Source organism: Lagopus leucura, unplaced genomic scaffold (assembly GCF_019238085.1).
Source record: "Lagopus leucura isolate 7727_CA_CO unplaced genomic scaffold, USGS_WTPT01 35010-0_obj-0_obj, whole genome shotgun sequence".
Taxonomy (NCBI): domain Eukaryota; kingdom Metazoa; phylum Chordata; class Aves; order Galliformes; family Phasianidae; genus Lagopus; species Lagopus leucura.
Window position 1 is genome coordinate 1,237 of NW_024966035.1, and position 19,343 is coordinate 20,579.

The 19,343-nt window shown below is 59.5% G+C and overlaps 1 protein-coding gene across 5 annotated transcripts in view; it reads left to right on the top strand.

Moving 5' to 3' along the window:
• Positions 1–230: 230 nt before the first annotated feature.
• Positions 231–19,343, top strand: part of GPATCH8 (G-patch domain containing 8) — a 28,274-nt gene continuing 9,161 nt past the window's right edge. The window contains exons 1-7 of one of the 5 annotated variants that reach the window (XM_042892935.1): positions 6,203–6,283; positions 10,125–10,142; positions 11,143–11,215; positions 14,606–14,650; positions 16,320–16,387; positions 16,713–16,799; positions 18,378–18,521. In XM_042892935.1, coding sequence (XP_042748869.1) covers positions 16,361–16,387; positions 16,713–16,799; positions 18,378–18,521 — 258 coding nt within the window. In that variant the 5' untranslated portion in view covers positions 6,203–6,283; positions 10,125–10,142; positions 11,143–11,215; positions 14,606–14,650; positions 16,320–16,360. Of the gene's footprint in view, positions 302–6,202; positions 6,284–10,124; positions 10,143–11,142; positions 11,216–14,605; positions 16,388–16,712; positions 16,800–18,377; positions 18,522–19,343 lie in introns of those variants that run through there. The other 4 variants (XM_042892933.1, XM_042892934.1, XM_042892936.1 and 1 more) reach the window with 4 other exon arrangements.

Sequence of the window (19,343 nt, forward strand, 5' to 3'; positions counted from 1 at the left end):
GAGGGCGGGAAGCTTAGTGCACTCCTTGCGCACCCCGGGTCGCGCCCTCGCCGCCGCCGGCCGCGCGCACGCGCGGGAGGCCGGATGCGGGGTGCGCGCGCCGCCGGGCGGCGGCGCGTGCGCAGAAGCTCTCCGCGACCCGGTGGCCCCGTGCGCCGCGCATGCGCGGAACGGCGGGCGCACGGCCGCGGCGCTGAGGGGAGGCGGCGGGAGGAGGAGGAGGAGCGGGGGGGGCGGCGCGGGGCCGGGCCGCAAAATGGCCGACAGGTTCTCCCGCTTCAACGAGGACAGGGACTTCCAGGTAACGGCTGCGGCGTCCCGGGCCGGACGGGCCGTGTGCGGGGGATCGGGGAGCCGCCAGGCCGCACGCAGCTCGTGGGGCCTGAAGCGTCGGGCCGGGGGGGAACAAAAGGAACGGGAGGAGCACGGCGGGGGGGGCAGGGCGGGGGCGGGGGCCCCCGGCCCGCAACCGCCCGGGCACCGGGCGCTGGGGGCCGGGGGGGAGCTGACGGCGGTGACGGCGGTGATGGCGGTGATGGCGCTGACAGCAACGAGAAAGCGAAGGAGCTGAAGGCGCAGGGCCCGGCTCGGTGTGCGAAGCGGTCCGTGCTGGTGGGGAGCGGCGCGGCGGGAGCTGATGATGTGCTGCAGGGCTGAGAGCTCCGTGGGCGGGATGGGAGGAAGTGCGGGGGTGGGGGTGCGGCACCTCACGGCAAGACACGGCGCTGCGGGGGTTGCGGGGGGCCGCGGGATGGTCAGGGGCTGCAGCACCAACGGCAGGCTGAGGGAGCTGGGTTGTTCAGCATGGAGAAGAGGAGCTGCGGGGTGACCTCAGTGCAGCCTGCAGTGCCTGAAGGGAGCCTGAAACAGGAGGGGAGTCAGCTCTGTGCAAGGGGAGATGGCAGCAGGACAGGGAATGGTTTGAAGTTGAGGGAGGGGAGATGGAGGTTGGATGTCAGGGGAAGTTCTGTGCTGTGAGAGCGGTGAGGGGCTGGAACAGCTGCCCAGAGAGGCTGTGATGCCCCGTCCATCCCTGGAGGTGTTCAAGGCTGGGTTGGATGGGGCCCTGGGCAGCCTGGGCAGCCATGAAATGTGGCAGGGGGTTGGAGCTCCGTGATCCTTGAGGTCCCTCCCAACCCGGGCCATTCTGTGACTCTGTGCCCCTCCAACCACAGCTGTCCTGTGAGCTGTGCTGCCGTTCAAAGCTGGGCAGGGAGGAACCTGCTGGGTTCAATGAGGGTGAGTGCAGAGCTCTGCACCTGCAGGGAAACCAGCTCAGCAGCAGTGCAGGTGGGGGCTGAGCCGTGCAGGGAGCCGTGCACTGAGGACGCGGGGGTTGTGGTGGGCAGGGGCTGGCCGTGAGCCGGCAGCGTGGCCTGGGGCCCTGAGGTGCACTTATGGAGTGGTCAGCAGGGCGAGGGTGGTTCTGCTCCCCCCTGCTCTGCCCTGGGGAGGCCGCATCTGGAATATCTGAGCTCTGGGCTGCTCAGTTCAGATCATCTGCAGAGAGCGGGGGCTGTGAGATGGGGGCTGGAGCATCTCCTGCCAGGGGAGACTGAGCGAGCTGGGGCTGTTCAGCCTGGAGAAGAGGCGGCTGAGAGGGGACCTCAGCTCTGTGCACACACCCTGAGCTGCGCGCTGTGAGCCCACGCGTGGGGTGACTTCGTTAAACCCCCCCTAATTAGCACTGACACGGTGCGATTCCGCTTGCAGGTTCCTTTTCCGGGCAGGCAGAGGTTGGGCTTGAAGACGCATTTCTTGTGATGGTTCCCTTAGGAGCAGAAGGCGGGGGAGCCTCGCAGTGGGAGCTCTGCAGAGCAGGGCGGCGGGCAGCTCCTGGCTGTGCGGTGCACAATGTGTGCACATGTGGGTTCAGCTCGCCTTGTTTTCCTTCCTTTGCAGGGCAGCATGGCTTCACAGCAAGTAATGGCAGTGGCAGAACCTGCTGGTGTGTCAGTGTGTGATGTCAGAGGAGAGGCAGCACAGCCCTGCATGGCGAGCTGCTCTCAGACAATGGCTGCAGATGAGGGCTGTGTCCGTGCCGGGCGTCGCACTCTGTTGTTTCCCGTGGGCTCATGTGAGGGGGGCCTTGTGCCACACTAGGCTGATTCTGATTCCTCTGTGAGTTCCGAAGCGAGGAGATGGGTTTGTTTTGTGTGTGGAGCCTTCCTGTGGGGGAAATGGGAAACGGGAAGAGTGGCTGTGAGCCCGCAGAGTGAGGGATGAATTATAGAGGAGCCGCTCAGGTGTCTGTGTGGAGCCCTGCTGCTGGGCTGGGGGTTGTGGCTCGGCGCCGTGCTGCTGGGGGCCCTGCTGCTCCTTCCTCCCTGTTAGCTGCTCCTGGAGGTGAATTCTGAGCTCGTGTTCAGGTGTTCAGACCGAGGTTGCTGGAGGCAGAGCCCTGTGTGGGGTGCAGGAGGACCTGCGTTGCTCAGCGGGGGGCTGTGAGGCACCAACTCTGCTTTTGGTTGTCAGCGCAAAGCGCTGCTCTCAGCTGTGGCAAAATTCAGACTGTCGGTAGGAAGTCAGGGCTTTGTATGTAGGCTCCCTTTGTAGGGCTGCCGGTGTTCAAAAAGCCTTTTCAACCAATTTGTAGCATCTTGGTTGCAGGCTTTGGCAGGTGGGCTTGCTGGACTGGAAGGCTGGGCTCAGCCACTGCGCTGGGAGCTGGGCTGGGGTCAGCGGAGGAGCTCTCAGGCTGCGTTCTTTGCCATCTGCTCGTGGTCTTGTGATCTCAGCGAAGCCAAAGATGTGCAGAGCCCCGAGAAAGGAAGAGAAACAAAAGGTCGGGAGCGCAGTGTGCGGGTCAGAGGATCCTCGTCGCTGGGGAGGAGAGGCAGATGCCTTTGGGTTAGCGATGCAGCAACAGGAAGCTGTCCCAGGATGGGAAAAACAACACTGAGAGCTGCTCTGGTTTTGTCAGTTGTTTCTTTTCTGCTGGAGATGGGCTGGGAGGGCTGGCTGGGCAGTGGTGAGCCGGGGCAGGGCCTGAGCGGCACGGAGCTGCCGGGGTGTCGGTTGGGTTTCTGTGCTTCTGATTTGCTCCAGGGAGATGAGGACAGGCTGTGGGCTGCACGTGGCTCTGCGCTGTTAGGGGGAAAGGGAAACCAGCAGCACAACAGGAGGGGTGGGAGGGGGGCAAGGGGTCAGTGGGGAGGTGGGGAATGTGTGACTGCAGGGCTGCGGCTTCCCTTCAGTTGTAGCAGGGCTGTTGCTGTGTGCGCAGTGAGTTCCTGTGGTGACACACTGTGCTGGTGTCCAGCTGTGCTGCAGCTGGGAGCAGAGCCCCGTGCAGGTCGGCACGAGGAGCCGCAGCAGAGCCCTGCAGGGCTGAGCGCCCCGCATCGCAGCAGGTTGGGTCCCGGTGGGGTTTGCCCTGGGCACAAAGTGGGGCTCTGCAGCTCTGCGTCCCCAGGGCAGACGTGCAGACGTGCTGCTCTCCTTGTGCAGCTCCCACCACAGCCGTTCTCAGCCCGTCTTCCTGCAGCGCTTTGGGCAGGTGGTTCTTCTGAGGCTTTGGCCGTGCAGAGCTGGGAAGCCAGGAGTCCACGTGAGGCCGTGCTGCCATCACAGCCAGGAGCCACTGCTGGCCGTGGGGCTGCGTGCTGCTGTCAGAGCGGCGCTGGGGGCTGGGAGCTGCAGGAGCTGCCCGCCTCTCCCTTGCAATTAAGGGTGCTCCTTTCAAAAGCTGCCAATTGAAATTCCTGTGTTGTAATTGCTGTTGTTGTATCAGCTGGAGAGGTTTTCTCTTGAAGCGCTCGGCCCTCGCTGCCGTATGTTTGCCTACAGTGTGGGTTTGCTGCCACAGACGCTGAGGTGTGCAGTGCCCCGTGGGCAGGAGGAGCTCCGCAGGGCGCTGCGTTTTGCGCTGGCTTCCCTGCACGTTGCTGCACGAGGATCCTGCTGGCCTGTCGGCTCGGTGCGGCGCTCAGCACGCAGCAGCAGGAGGGTCTGACTGTGGCCGAGTGTTAAGTCGGGCTTCCCAGCTCCCCTCAGCAGCTCGTGCTGCCCTTTGCAGAAGCCCTAACGTGGTCCAGGAGAGCTGAGGGTTGGTGGAGCCTCTGAGGGCGCGTGTTGGCCTGCAGAATGTGTCACCTTCTGTGCCTGTGATGAGTGCTGGAGCAGCACCGCCACGCCGTGCTTTCCTGGAGCTGTTTGGGAGCACAGCTGTCAGCACTGGCTCCGCTTTGGAGCCGTTTGGTGGCACGGAGGCACAGCTGGGAATCACAGACCGTCCGTGGCTGCGTGCCGTGAGAGCCGGTGAGCTCTGGCAGCAGGACTGTGGCACCTCGTGTGTGTGCTGGGCCGCGCTCTGCCCGGCTCCTCGCAGCCACTGTGGGCTTCTGTGGCCCCTTTTGGCCTTCCCTTGTTAGCAGAGGCGATGGGGGCGGGCAGGGCTGGCTGCTGGCAGGGCGGCCCTGGTCGGCAGCAGGGCTGTGTGCTCAGCAGCCATGGTAGGAGCTCCTTCTGCTGCTCAGCAGCACTCCTGTGACTGTTTTGGTGGCGATGGTTCCCTTTGCTCGGAGCTCCCCTCTGTGGAGGCGCGGGTGGCAGCGATGGCACTGCGTGCCCTGTGCTCACAGCCTCGTTTGCCAGGAGCGCTGTGTTCTCAGCGTGTTTGGGGTTTAATTAACGGTTAGATTGAAACGTCTCCCTCTGCTCCATTGTCTCGGGGCACAGTGGCACAAAATGGCTCCGTTTGGAGTGCCAGCTCCCTCGGAGTGCAGCGAGGCGGCAGATGGAGCTCTGTGGCTGCAGGGCTGCCCCCCCCTTGGCTCCCAGGTCCCGGAAGGGTGCAAATGCATCAAGTCAGGCCCAAGGCGAGAGCAGTGGGGGATCGCTGGCTCTCACATGAGCTTGGTTTGCTTGTGGGCTGCTTTGCATTTGGCTTGGATGGGGTTCAGTCTTTGGATTCGCTTCCGGGAGGGGACTTTTGTTTTTGTCAGCAAAGCTTGGGATGGGCCAGGCGTGCTTGGGAGCCTCGCTGAGCCTCGCTGCCTTCACATGGAGCAGGCAGGGGGTTGGGCAGCCCAAGTGACCCAGCTGGCACAGTCAGAGCTGGCTGCAGGCAGCGAGTCATGCTGGGAAGTCAGAAGGGAGAAAAGCCAGCACTTTGCGTTTGCTGTGTTTGTAATGCTCCTCACCAAAATGCTTTGCGGGTTGCGTTCTTGGATTGCTGCTCTGCTGTGAGGGGCTGCAGGGAGGATGGCTGCAGGGCAGCTGGTGTTTGGGCACGAGCACCAGATCGCTTTCTCTTGGCACTGGGTCTCTGGGGCTGCCTGGCCAGCTGGGAGCACAGCACAGTGGGGTTCGGGGGCTGCCCTGTGCTCTGCCAGCTGCACTCAGCTGGGATTAGCAGCAGCCCTTTCTCACGTTTGCTTCCATGAGCATTCCTTGCAGCAGAAGCTGGTGCTGGTGGAAGGGAGCAGCGATGCTGTGTTCCCAGCAGCGGCACTGGGTGCTCCTGGGCGGTGCTGGGCTGCGAGGCACTGGGGGGCACTGGTGGGGGGTGGCTGCCCCGGGCGGGATGCTGTGGGCAGCACTGGGAGCGCTGGCTGCTGGGGGTGCAGCGTGAGCATCTCCTGTGGGCAAAAATGATTCTCTGCCTTTGTGGTCTTAGGAATTTGCAGCTTCGGAGCAGCCACAATGGAGATGGTTGTCCTGAAATGGCTGCTGGTGCTGCTGGCTGCTCTCCTGGCTGAGCCCCAGCGCTCAGCATCTCACAGAGCAGGGCAGCGTGCCGCTGCTTGCTTCCGTCCCCGCTCTGTGCCCAGCGCACAGGACGGGAGAGCTGCCCTGCTGCCTGCTGTGCTGCGGTGGTGGGGCGGGCGCATGGCCCTGCTTTGGGCAGGCACGGCTCTGTGCTCCTGTCGCTGTCGAGCGCTGTGCCTGCAGAGCTCCACAGCAGCTCAGCGCAGGGCCAGAGCTGCACCGTGGGGCAGCCAGCTCCAGCCGGCCCTGGGGTGGCGCTGCCCCAGTGTGTGGGCAGCCAGAAGTGCCGCCGTCTCACGTGTGTGATGTCTCACAATTTGTGCCATTCACGTTGGGCATTTCGGGCGCCTTCCTGACAGCCCACGGACCGAGCCGGGCCTGTGCTGAGTTTGATCATTTCTGGTAAAAATGGAGCGAACAAACCTGAGCCCAAACCTGCACGTGAAACGAGAGCTGTGGGCCGAGCCGTAAAGCTGACCGTGCTCTTCTCTTGCAGGGCAACCACTTCGACCAGTATGAAGAAGGGCACCTGGAGATAGAGCAGGCGTCCCTGGACAAGCCCATCGAATCGGTAAGGCTGTGCTCAGCACCGGCACCCTCCTGCCCCGTGCTGGGCCCCGGGCGCGTTGCTGTGGGCAGGAGGGGCGAGCTGCATGCTGAGCTTTGTGTGTGCAGGGCTGCCGGCTGCCAGCAGCCATCCTGCACCGTGCCGTCCAAGTTCGGTGCCGTACTTCAGCGCTGACCTCAGCCACCCAGAGCCGTTAGGTTGTTTTATATTTCTGCCAAAGAATCAGTTTAATTCTTAGCAGAGCCGCAGGATAGCGCAGCAGAGTGCCTGCTGATCCCCTGTCGTGTTTTGCTGACGGTGGGTTGGGATGCACCTGGCGGTAGGGAGCACGGCTGTGGCAGTGCAGCAGAGCTGCCCCATGGGGCCGGAACTGCGGCCAGGATTTTTAAGTGTTGCTTTTGTGTGTTTTGTGGCCTTTTTTTTTTTTTCTTTTTTTTATGAATGTGGAGAACACAGCCATAAAACGGGGCAAGCCTCAGTTTTGTGTAGTTTTCCCTTTTAAAGCTTTTTGGAGCCTTTTAAGTCCTGTCTCTGCCAGCCGTGGGTGCAGGGCTGTGCTCACCTGCGGGCCTGGCGTCCAGCTTTAGCCCTGCAGCCTCAGTCAGTGCAGCAGCAGTGGGAGAGGAGGAAGTGTGGTGAGCACTGAGCTGACACAGAGCTCTGCTCGGAGAAACCGCTGCTGTTAGAGGCAGGAGCTCTCAGGTGTTCCCTTTCCCACCTAAGAAACGAAGCTGCTGAGGCTGCTCCGTGTCCGTGCCCACTTAGAAGCACTCGGAGTTAGCGAGGGCTCAGCGTCTCCTCCCTGGTGTGTAGGTTGGTGTTGTGTGTGTTTGTGTGTGTTTGGATGTTTACCAGAATTTACACAACTTGGGGTGTTCGACGTTTTTCTTCCGCAGCAGTTGGTCCATAGTAGCTAAGCAGCCCCGATCTGGTTTGTATTGCACGGTCTGCCTTTTTTAATTTCTTCTCTAGGGTTTCCTTTCCCTTTTCTTATTTCTGTTCTTCTGGTCCAGTGAACACTGCATATAGTACCTCCTGTCTTCTGTGCTGGCATGATGCTAGATCCAGGCATGGCAGTAATCGATGACGCATGAGATAATGCTGCAGAGATGGGGTTTGTATTCAGCGTTGTCCTGAATACCTCAGTCGCGCTGTGTGGCGCGGGGCTGCGATGGAAGTGCTGACAGATCCAGGAAGCACTCAGGCACGTTGCTGCACGCAGCGCTGATGGCGGCGCAGATGGCGGCCTGGTGTCAGGAGGTGCCCGGCTCTGAGCTCCGTCCCCAGCTGGGGGCTCTTGGGGTCCCAGCGCGTCCGCAGGAGCTGCACGTGGACGGCAGTGCCTGGCGCGTGCTGGGCTTCTGCAGGCACAGCCTGTGGTCGCGGGGGCTTTGCTCAGCGAGGAGCCGCGGCAGAAGGCTGCGAATGAAGTGGCAGCTTTAGCATTTAATTCAGCTCTGCTCAGCGTGGGGCCGCTGAGGTCCCTTCCAACCCCAGCAATCCCAGGGTTTGGCTCCGTGCTGCCATCCGATGGGGGCGGCGATTCGCAGCTCTGGGTCGGTTTAACACCTCGCTTTGGCCTCCTGGTTGAGCTGCGCTCCACCTGAGGGCTGTCGGCTGGGCGGCCGTTGCCCTGCACTGCTGCACTGAGCCTTCATGGCTCTGCCCTCGGCCTCGTGAGCAGGCCTGGCGCTGCGGGCTGCCCTCACTCAGCACAGCCTCCATCTCCACGTTGTCTTCATTCAGAACGCTGTTGGTTCTCGGAAGACGACCTGCAGGTGGAAAGCAAGAATAATGCGTCAGGTTTCCCGCTGCCAGTGAAAATGTTTCCTGCCCTCTTAATGACCCACGGGCTGAAGTTAGCAAGTTCCCAGGGGGGTTCCCTGCAGCTCTGCTGTTCTGGCAGGAAGGCTGCTGGCACCTCGTGCTGCCGGCCCAGCAAACACAGAGCGTAGCCAAAGTGCCATGGGGAATCCATCTCTGCAGCATTATCTGGTGAGAGGCGCTGACCGTACTGCTACAGCATGCAACTCGGAGGTGGCTGGAAACAAAGGTCTGGGAGTCTACAGATCGTTACAATGCTGACACGTGTCCTCAATTCACATGCCGGCATTTGGCTCCGTGCAGCCCTGCCTTGTTTGGGCCACGGCCACGCGCGGCTCCAAGCACAGCACAACATGGCAGCAGGGCCGGCCCGGGCCCGGAGATGTGCGCAGCCTCAGCCAGAAGCAATTTTCCATTCTTAAATTGAAAGTATTTCCCATCAATGGACTCCTCATAGTTCTGAGAGCGATATTTTCGCTTCCCCCGCGAGTGACGGCACCTTTGTGCTGCTCTGAAAGGTGCTGCACACACGCTGGTGGCGTCGGCGCAGCCACTGCTGCTCATCCTGAGCCATGGAGCCCTCGTGCAGCATCTCAGCTCGCAGAGGGCTGTGCTGGTTGTGAGCACTCAGCGTGCGCTCAGCTCAGCAGCGGCGACGCGTGGCTCCTCTCCTAGGGCCCGTCCTCCCCACACTGCGCTCCTCGACCCCAGTCCCATGGCTGTGAGTTCTCGGCTCTTGTCCCCACACAGAGGCGGCACGGCGCCGAGGTGAGCGGTGCTCAGCAGCACGCTGCTCCCTGCCCTCGGCGCAGAGCCGTGCTGCCGGCCCGCTGCCTTTGGTCGCACCACCTGTACAGATCTGTGGACTCCACTGGTTCCAAAGTGTAACTGGGAGAGGCTGCTGGTTTGACATTTAGCAGCAGCCACGTGTGGACAGCGCTATAAATAACGTGCTTCTTGAAGCTGAATGGTGTAGCATTACTATTTGGCTTTTCTCTCTGGTCTTCATTGTGTCATCTGTAGTGAGCTCTAGGTTTTGTTTTGGGACTCTTTTCAACCTCTCGTTTGCATGGGTTCACCCCGTAGCATCCAATCCTCGCTTCTGGTCCCGCATACACAGTCAGCACAGCTTACAGCCCACTCAAGAGACTCACGGCTCCCGGTGCTGCCTGCAGAGGAGCAGAGCGCTGCAGCCCTGGGATCCCATGGGAGCCCTGCACAGGGCGCAGCCGGTTCTGGTTTGGCCTCCATGCAGCCCCACTGCACATTGCAGAGCCCCCTATTGCCGCAGGGCCTCTCCCGCCCCCAGCAGCACCAAACCCCTCCAGTTCTCACGCAGATCTTTGTGCCTTTCCCCGCTCGCTCTGGAGCAGGCTGCAGGCCGTGCTGTCACACACGGTCGCAGTGCTGGCTTCCAGCTGGCTTAGCAGCCGGGCCGGGCACGGGGCACACAGCCCCGCGTTTCCGCCTCGCAAAGCTCCCATCTGCATGTAGAGACATAGGAGCAAAGGCCCCCGGCCCTCCTCGCCCGCCCAGCCTCCCATTCCTGCTGCATCCGTGGTGCGGGCAGCCCCAGAGCAGCAGCGTGAGCACGTGGGGCCTGACGGCAGGCAGTCATGTGTCCTGAGAGGGCGCCGACCGGCCGAAGGTCGCAGCTCAGTGGCAGCAGGGCTGGGTGTGAGAGGGGCGCCGTGCCCAGAGCTGCGTGCTGAGCGTGCTGCAGCCTGGGTTGGGGCGGCCGTCCTCTTGAGTGGCGCTGTAAGAGTGGCGCTGTGTGTATAGCCTGTCAGTGGGTCTGTTCTCCCCTTAACATTCGTCCCCCCTCACTGTGTCAGTCACAACGCACCGCTCTTGAATCTCCCAGCTGGTCTTGACTTGTTGAATTTATTTTATGCTTTCACTCTTCTTTAGTAAGTACATTACTTGCAAGCAGTGAATTGAAAACAAAGCAAAAGAAAAACGACCATTAGTGATTGGACAGTTTCTTACTTTGTGTTACATTTAACTGTTCTTTTGACAGCCCAGTTTTTAAAGCCAGGTTCGTATGGAAATGCTTTCACTCCACTTGCACTGCTTTTGGAAATAGCGTCCCGCTCCATCCGTGTCCCCTGGTGCCTCGCTCACCCGCAGTCAGCACAATGTCTCATCCCCGCCTCGTGCTGCTCTCACGCCGCGCTGCTGCAGGCGCCCCCCGCCGGCGGCCCAATTAAAAGCCAGCCCTTAATTGCGCGGTTTTCCACCCGCCAGATCGGCTTTTCCTGGGGAAGATGAGACATTATGCTAATTGTTCCCCCCGTGCACTAATGGTTCCTCGCTGTTATGACTGCTAGGCCTGTTCCATTCTAACACCTTAGTGTTTGGTTAGTTTCCATGTGAGATGCATCACCCAGTCTGTGCTTGAGCTCATTTTATTTAATCGATTTTCTTATTTTGTTTTTACTAACCTCACTGTTTTTTCAGTTTAATATTGGCTGCATGCTAGTTTATATCTATATATACATATATAAAACCCAATCAAGTGTAGTCTGGATTGTGCTCTGATTGCGTTTGGTTTTAGTGGTGGGCAGTGCTGCACTGACAGCTTTCGGTTCTCTAAATCCTGACACGCAAACCAAGCGACTAAACCCAGCGTAGACCTCCGCCAGCCTCCTAATGGTGCTGTCTAGGTGATGGATACGATTGTCTCAGTAGCCTGATTTTATGCTTTTTACTGTCGATTTTGATCGGTACACCTTTCCTCCCCCATTGCTTTCTGTTTTTTTTGGTTGTCGTGGTTGTTTTCCTTTCCCCTGACGCACACACGTTGCCCAGCACACCATCAGACAGCGGCCAACCCCGGCCCTGCAACAATTCCAGCCAGCAATTTTTGCCATCGGTCTCTCCCTTTCCTTGGGCACACGTTGCCTTCTCAGTAGCATTTTTTTGCATGCGTATCTATGTAGAAAATCTCTCGTTCATCACATGTTTCAGTGGCGGCGGGAAGGGAAGGATAAATTATTGGAATATTTTTGGTTTGTTCTCTCTGTTCTGTCTGTCAGGATAATATCGGACACCGCTTACTGCAGAAGCATGGCTGGAAGCTGGGCCAGGGCTTGGGCAAGTCGCTGCAGGGTAAGTGCTGCCGTGAGCTCCCACAGAACCTCTGCTCTCCGTTCCTACGTGGGTCGTTGCGGCCGCCGCCGTGTGCAGGCAGAGGCACTGCTGGGTTTCTGTGGGGAGGCGCTGCGGGTCGGACGTGGTGCTGCACTGACTGCACGCAGCGCTGCGGCTGGGGGGCTGAGCTCCATGGCTCCCGAGCGTGTGGGGCGACGTGGGGCCGCTTGGGGTGGTGTGGGGCCGCATGGGGCCGCGTGCCCACGGCCTGCTGGCAGCCGGGCCGCCCAGCTCGCTGCTCCCCTGGCTGTAGTCTGAAGAGCTGGCAGCCTGTGAGTGGCCCTGCCGCCCCCAGCGGCCCTGCAGAGCTGAGGACTGTTGGAGAGGCGCGGGGCTCTGCGCCCTGGAGATGCCCTGGGATGCGGTGGGCTCTGCGGCTGAGGCTCTCTGACCACTTGGATGGGGCCACACTGGTGGTTAATGCTCCTCGCTGCCCCTACCTGGGTTCCATTCAGAGTTCTGTGGCTCATGCTGCCCTTCTTACTGTCACTGTGCCTCGTGCCGGTGTGCAGGGGGCTGGAGCTGCCGCCCTCAGCATCGTGCTGTGGCGCAGCGTTGGCTGCGTGTTCCTCAGCCTGTTTCCCCCTCTGGGTGTCCCTCTGTCACTCTGCATGGGAGCAGTGAGCCGAGGGAAGGCCGGGCCTGGCGCACCTGCATGAGGCCACGGCCCTGGGGCTGCCAGCAGTGTGGGGGGCGGAGGGCAGCTGTGGGGACGTGCTGCTGTGTCCTGCTGCTCCGCAGCATCAGGTGGGCTGTGTTGGAAGGGCCCCGCGGGCATCGAGTTCCACCCCTGCTGCACCGGGCTGCGGGAGGAGCTCCCTGCTGCCGTGCGGCACCGCGGGACGTCGCTCTGAGGGTGTTTCATTCCTTGTCCTGTGGCTTTTCTACCTGAATCGTCCCCAAACCCCAAATCTGCAAACTGAAGAAAGGAAGCAGTGGCCTCCAGTTTGAACTGTGCTTCGGGACCATGGGGAGCGAGGGCATTTGATGTGCGCTGAGGACAGGAGAGCAGAACAAAGACATCTTCTCACTTCCATGTTATTTTCATCAAAACATCCAACGGAGATTTCTAAAGAGGTTGAGGAGAGAACGCAGAGCTGCCGTGCTGTGAGCACTGCGCTGGAGCCTAAAGGACGTCCGGTAGTGCAGAACTCAGAGCACTCTGCATTTCTGTTCGCCATGAATACATTACCTGCCGTCCTGCATTTGGCAGCCAGCCCTCAGAGCTGATTCTTTTGCACACGCTGAGGTCACCCTCCCCTTGTTTCCACATGGCTGACCTGAACAAAGCCGGTGCTCCTGCAGCAGGAGCCGTTCCACCCACCAGGGCTCCCCCAACGTCAGTGCAGCTGGGGGTTGCACTGCAGGCAGCGCCTCAGCAGTGGGGAGTTGTGCAGCCACAGCAGGGGAGGCTGCAGGAGGGGCAGAGTGGGAAATCCCTGCTGGATTTCTTCTGTCCCAGCAGGGAGCGCTGAGCTCGGCAGAGGTGGGCCCTCCTGAAGCCCCCTGTGGAGGAGCTGTTTGCTCCTCACCCAGCCCAGCTGCAGCTCCTCAGGCTGTGTCACAGAGCTGAGCCACATCTTGGTGCTTTCGGGGACCGTGTGGCCCGCTGGGGTCGGTCACAGCAGGGCTGGCGTGGCAGCTGCAGCCCAGAGAAATGTGCTCAGGGTTCACATTCCAGAGGTGTCGAGTGCTGGCTCACCAAATGGCCGGCAGCTCATCTGTCCGTGTTTTTCCATTTGGTAAATGCTCTGATCTCACAGAGATGTTTGTGAGGCCCTGGGAACACAGAACAATGCACATCCGAGAAAAACAGCACGAGGAAATGAGGAATTCTGTATTCATTTCGGGGGTTTGGAGCCTTGTGAGAGTATGGAAGAAAAGGAGAAGAATCAGCCGTTAGTCAGTAAGAATTGGGTGGTTTGGCAGCGTCTGTAAGAACTGGATGTAAACATGATCTTATCTGCAGCCTCTGAGTGAGTGCTGGCGGGGATCTGAGGTTGGCACAGACAGGCATCTCTGCCGCTTGTGTAGCTCAGTCAGGGCAGCAGGGTGGCAGCAGGGATTTCACGCGCAGGACGGGGCGGCGCTGATGAGAGGAGCGCTGGGAGCCGATGGCCGCCATGTGCGCGGCTCCTGCGTCTGCTTCACGCAGCGGAGCTCCTGGCGCGGCTCGGGATCTCCTCCGTGGGACTGGCGCTGCCTGCTCCTCACCGAGCAGGAGAGGCATTTCAGGCTTCGTCTGAGCCTCGTGTCTGTCTGCGGCCCCTGCCAGAAACCGGAGATAAACAGGATGAGCTCAGCGGTGCCGCTCCCAGAGGACGGCAGGATGAGAGGCCGCCTTGTTTTCACGCGCCTCGCGCGGCCGGCGGCACAGGGCTGGGGGGGAGCGTTGCTCCGGGCCGGCAGGGAGCGTCCAGGGCTGCCGTGAGCAGCAGGCGGCGCTCCCTGCGATGGGCGGCGGCCGGGAGCTCGGGGTGCAGCCGGCCCGGGGGAGCTTGCAGAGCTTGCAGAGCTTGCGCGGTCCTTGTGAAAAACGAAGCTCGTCCTCGAGCGGGACGGCTCTGCAAGTAAGTAGGGACGGTGCGTACTGCGGTCCCGTCCCACGGTGTGCCGGGGTGCTTCCGTGCGGCGCTCCTGCCCTGTTGTCGCTCCTGCCTGCTGTGAGCAGCCGGCGCTGTGCTGCTCTGTGCTCTGTCACGGGGCTGCGCTGGGATGCGCTGCGGTGCTGCCGAGCTGCTGCCCGTGCTGAAGTTGCTCTCGGGGGCAGCTCTGCCTCCTGCCCGCGTGGAGGCGCTCCGTCCGGCTGCACGGCGCCCCCTGCGCGCACGCCGGTGGATGTCCTGTGGTGTTTCCGGGCTGTGGGGGCAGCAGACCGGACCTGTGGGGCTCACTGCCTGCTCACGGCACCCGCGGTCCTTCGGCGCCATCCGGTGTTGCGCTGCTGTCCGGTGCTGCGCTGCCATCCGGTGCTGCGCTGCCATCCAGAGCTGCGCTGCCATCCGGTGCTGCGCTGCCATCCAGAGCTGCGCTGCCATCCCGGGCTGCGCTTCCTGCCCCTTCCTGAGAGCCCGGCTCCCTGCGCGGTGCGGCAGGAGGCGGCGCTGCGGGAGCGCCGAGCCGAGCGCTGGGATCGGTGCTCCTGATGTCGCTGCCCTGTCACGCGTCCCACCAGGTGAGGTTGGGCCGCCCCACAGCAGCGCGGCGCCGGCCGGGCCCACGGCGCGGTGTTGGGGTGGAGGGGTGAGGAAGGAGCCCGCTGTGGTTGCCCACCTCCCTGCCTGCTGCAAACCGCCTGTTTTCTGCCCCAGTGGTTTCTGCCTAACAAATGGTGTTTCTTTTTTACAGCGTTATGATCCTGGACTTGTTGTGGTGATGGTAAACTTAGCAGTGGTAATTTTTAATTTTCAGACTGAATTACTCCTTTTGTCATCAGTGCACCAATATGTTAGGCTTACTTTCTCTGTTGTAGCCATCATCCTTCTGCTTGGTCTTTCATTTTCCTTTCCTTTCTTTATGCACACTTGTCTGATCCTCGTTCATTAAAGGGTATTGCTAAGAAGGGACGTTTCTGTTTGTGTTAGAACTGCCAAAATCAGTTTAAGCGTCAATTTCTAATACTGTCCAAACTTGATTTTCCCCACCGTGGGCACCAGCACTTGCTACTGCAATTTACAAAGAGATCTTGAAAAACTCTGCCTGCCTTAGAAGGCAGAAGCTCCGCTGCACTGTTTGTGTGCGGGGCTCCACGAGGCGGCACCCGCGCTCTCCATTGCTGGAGAACCGAACCCCAATCCGACCCAAAACGAAGCTGAGATGCAGAATGGTCGGCACGCGTGGCCAGCCATGCTGCTCGGGTTTGCCAGCCCCGCCTGAGACGTTTCGAAAGTGATGCTGCGCTTAGGAAGCCATTTTTATAACCCGTCTTTAATTTGGTCCTTTTGCTAAAAATTGCAGTCACTGCTTCCTGTATTATACCATTGGGCGAAAGAGAAACGTTTCAAATGAGGAACAGCATTAAAGCAGCCAAAGGCGAGCGTGGTTCCAAAGAGCCACGGTGCGTCGGCGCGGCGGCCGCGCTTGGAGCTGTGGCCGCGTGCCATGGGCGCCCCTAAAACAACGCAGCCTGAAACGGAGCTGTGTGCCTGCCTGAGGCAGAGCCGTGCTGCTCGCTCCAGGGCCCTGGAGAAGCGCTCTGCATCCATCCCAGGAGCTCAGCCCTCAGCGCCCTGCGCCGCAGCGTCGCTTTGGCCTGGGAAGGCCTGCGGATCTCAGAGCCCAAAGGTATAATGGTGTTGTATGTGTGTATAACAAAGCAGGTGTTTACGCCGACCCAGAGCCATGAGCAGGGCTGTAAACATTCTGTTTTCTCACCCAGGGTGTGCGCCGGAGAAGGTAAGTGCTGTTCCAGCAGGTTTACATCGCAACCGACAGCGCGGGTTGGGATGTAACGTACAACAAAACAATCCAAAACAGAGAACAATCCAAACGAAATTAAAAAGCTGTGGTAGTAAAGTGCTTGCGTGCCCCATTTTGCTTTGTTTGGCTGGTTATGAGTGGATTAAAGATAAGTTGAAAAAACAAATAATAATGAAAACCAAACCCCAACAAAATCTCCAGCGTAGTTTGATTAGTTCCAAGTCAATTCTCTTCGCTAGCAGTCCTTTTCACAGCTTGCAGCCGCGTCGCCCCGCGGCCCCGGGGGAGGGCGGAGGTGGGGGTTCTGTGCTCCTGAGCAGCAGTGGGGTTCAGGTCTGCGAGCTGTGCGTGGAGCACAGCGGCTCGTTGGCAGGTCCTGGCAGCACACACGCAGCAGGACGTGCTGCGCTTGGGCGCTGAGCACCAGCTGGTTCCTCGGTGCCGTTGGAAGGCACGGAGCTGTGCCGCGTGGGGCCGGGAGGCACGGCTGGCTGCAAGCTGTGGGAATGGCTCGTGTTTGGTTCACTGTAGCTTTCTGGTCTCTGCACTCCAAGGCAAGATCTCTAACCACCCAAACCCAATGTGTCGAGCGAGCCGCGGGCACGGCGCAGCCCCTGACCGCCTCTGTGTGTTCCTATTGCAGGGAGGACAGATCCCATCCCAATTGTCGTCAAGTACGATGTCATGGGCATGGGGCGCATGGAGATGGAGGTAAGGCTGCTGGGTGTGGGGCAGGGGTTGAAAGGCCCGTCTGGGTGTCAAAAAGTGCTCTTAAAGCCAGGAAATGCTTCTGTGAGAACCTGCGCTCTGTTGAGCACCGCTGAGCTGAGCTTTGTGCCTCTGCCTGGCAGCTCCCACTGCGCAGAGCTGGAGCTGCTGGTGCTGCACTGCAGGCCAGCGCGGTGAGGGAGAGACCCAGCACAATGAGGGGCCCAGCTTTGAGATTGCATGTTCTGGCAGTGCCTGGTGCAAGAGGGGTCTGTGGGGACAAAAGGCCATTTTCAATGTTTGTAATTCTTCTGTTTGTTTTAAAAAGCTCGACTACGCCGAAGATGCCACTGAGCGGAGGCGTGTACTGGAGGTGGAGAAAGAAGACACCGAGGAGCTGAGGCAGAAATACAAGGTACTGAGCAGCAGCGTTCCCAAGTCCTGTGCTGGCTGCTGTAACCGCAGCAGGAATGCACTCTTGTTATTCCCTGCTGTCACTGAGACAGCTCACATGTGAACAAGTGGGTTGCTCACCTGGAGTTGTTTCGCTGCTGAAGAGCTTTGGGACAGCAGTGCTTTGGTCCCGCAGCCAGCAGTGCTGGGCCAGGCCTGCTGCCTTGTGGGCACAGAGCGCACAGAGCCGGCCTGCAGGGGCTCCCCGTTACCAGCTGGCACTGAGGCATCACACGGTGTGTTAGTGCTGCTGTGCAAAGTGCTGCCCTCTGACAAGGCAGAACGTGGCTGCAGGGCTGAGAAGTTCTTGTTCTGTCCCTCTGTGGGAGGATTGATCGGGCAGCATCACAGAATGTCCATAGATATGCCATGTTTTAAGGTTTACCAAACTGGTGGTGTTCTCTGGAGTTCATTCCTCCCTTCTGGATGTTCCTTTTTCCCCCGAGACCTCGACTTGCTTGGCGACTTCCTGCTGTATTTGTTCATTTACTTCTGTAACTACTGTATTTGTGATTACTGCTGTCTATTGATTCCTTTGGAGCTGAGTGACAGTACAGAAACCTTGTGGCACGTTTCAGAAACACCGCGGTGCTCCTGTGCTCTGGGTGGGGACAGGAGCTCCTGTGTCGGCGGCACCTAATGAAGGAGAGCAGTGCCGTGTGTCACCAAACCCTTCTTTCTGCAGCCGCCTTTTCAAGCCTCCCTGCCAGCATTCAGCACAGGTCCCATTCGGGTCCCTTCCAGGAACTCAGCAGAGCTGCAGCAGTCCCTCCCTGTGTGCATGTTTTCCCTCATGTGCTTTATTGCGTTTCTGTATTAAAGCTCTGCCAGGGCCGTTCCTTCGCAGCTCTGAGGTGATGCAGCTGCCAGCTGTGTGCAGCAATTCAGCACATCCAGGGGGGGCTGCGGGTCTCTCTGTGCTGAGAAATGCTCCGTCATTCCCTCCCTGGTGTGGGCAGTGATAAGTGAGAGCTGCTTCACCACAGGATGTGTGCTGCACAGCCTTGCTGGGCGCAGGAAGCGCCTTCTGCCTGGCAGAGCAGCCCGGCCCGCCGTCGTCCTGGGCTTGTTTCCTTTCCTGCCTTCATGGCGACCTGCTGCAGCCCCACAGCCCCACGTGCTGTTCTTTCTTAGCGTGGTTTCTCTGCGCTCAATAAAACGGGAGCTTAAATCCTTCTTTATTTAAAAGCAGAGTAGCGCTTGGAGGGGAAATAAAGCCCATCTTGTAGCAGCAGGATGTTTTAGATTTTTCCCCTTCGGGTGCCGAAATATTTTTTGCACAGATCTGGCCTTGCAGCAGCACATCAGCAGTATTGTGTCTGTGTCCCTGAGGTGGTAAACTGGGAGATTCAGCACGCTCCCTTGGACACGATCTCATCAAATCGAAAGAAGAAAGCTTTCTAAGTGCGTCTTCGGTGCTTGTGGCTCCTCTTGTTCATGGAAGGAGGAACCCTTCAGCTGGTGTTTGCTGAGGACTTCTAGAGAATCTTTCAAATTGCTCCAGGGCGAGTCCAGCTTGTAACTTCTCTTTGTTTTGCAGGATTATGTGGATAAGGAGAAGGCGATTGCCAAGGCTTTGGAAGACCTCAGAGCCAACTTCTACTGCGAGCTCTGCGACAAGCAGTACCAGAAGCACCAGGAGTTTGACAACCACATCAACTCCTACGACCACGCTCACAAGCAGGTAAACAGAGCTCTGCAGGCGGTGCTGCCCGCTCGTCGTGTGCTCTCTGCAGCGTCTCCTTTGCAGTTCATACTTTGATTTCCCCCCGTGTGCTCGTTGTCCTCACCGGGAGCAAGGCCCCGTGTTGCTGGCCCAGTCTTGTGCCCACCATCCCTTTGGAAACAAACCAACAACAGACACACAAACAGAAAGGGGCAGACAGCCGCCGCCGGCTGGTGAGGAGGCTCTGTGTTGAGTGAGGTGTGAGCAGGAGCGGGCTGCTGGAAACTGGGGGGTGAACTCCTCCTGAACCGGGTGTGGATGGCTCCTGCTGCACGTCTGCTTTCATAGCGGCACGGCTGTGGAGTCTGACGATCTGCCATGTTTCAGAGTGTTGGGAGACCAGGAAAAGAGGGGCTGTAACGAAAGGGGAAGTTCCCAAATTCTGTGATGTTCATGAGGTCTGTTCTGAATCCGCACAGCTCTGCCTTCAGTCCCCAGCTGGGATGTGGCAGGGCAGTGCTGTGTGCTTGTGTGCTGGGTGGCTGACAGAAGTCTGCATTGGCCTCATCGCTTTGGCCATTTGTGATCTCACAACAGAGAGCTGTGCTGTGCTCATCTGGGGGTAAAAGTGCTCAGAGGAAATGTTCGGATACTCCTAATGACCGATTTTAACACTGTGATGCTTGGAGCACTGATGACTTCTGGAGGATGTGCTGCAGAGTCTGGCCAAATGGAAGCGAAGCAACAGCTTTGAAATGAGAGTATAGCATTACAGGGCATGAATTTTTAATGTTAAGTATGGGAACAGTGGTTCCAAGCAGATTCACCAGGGGAGCCTTA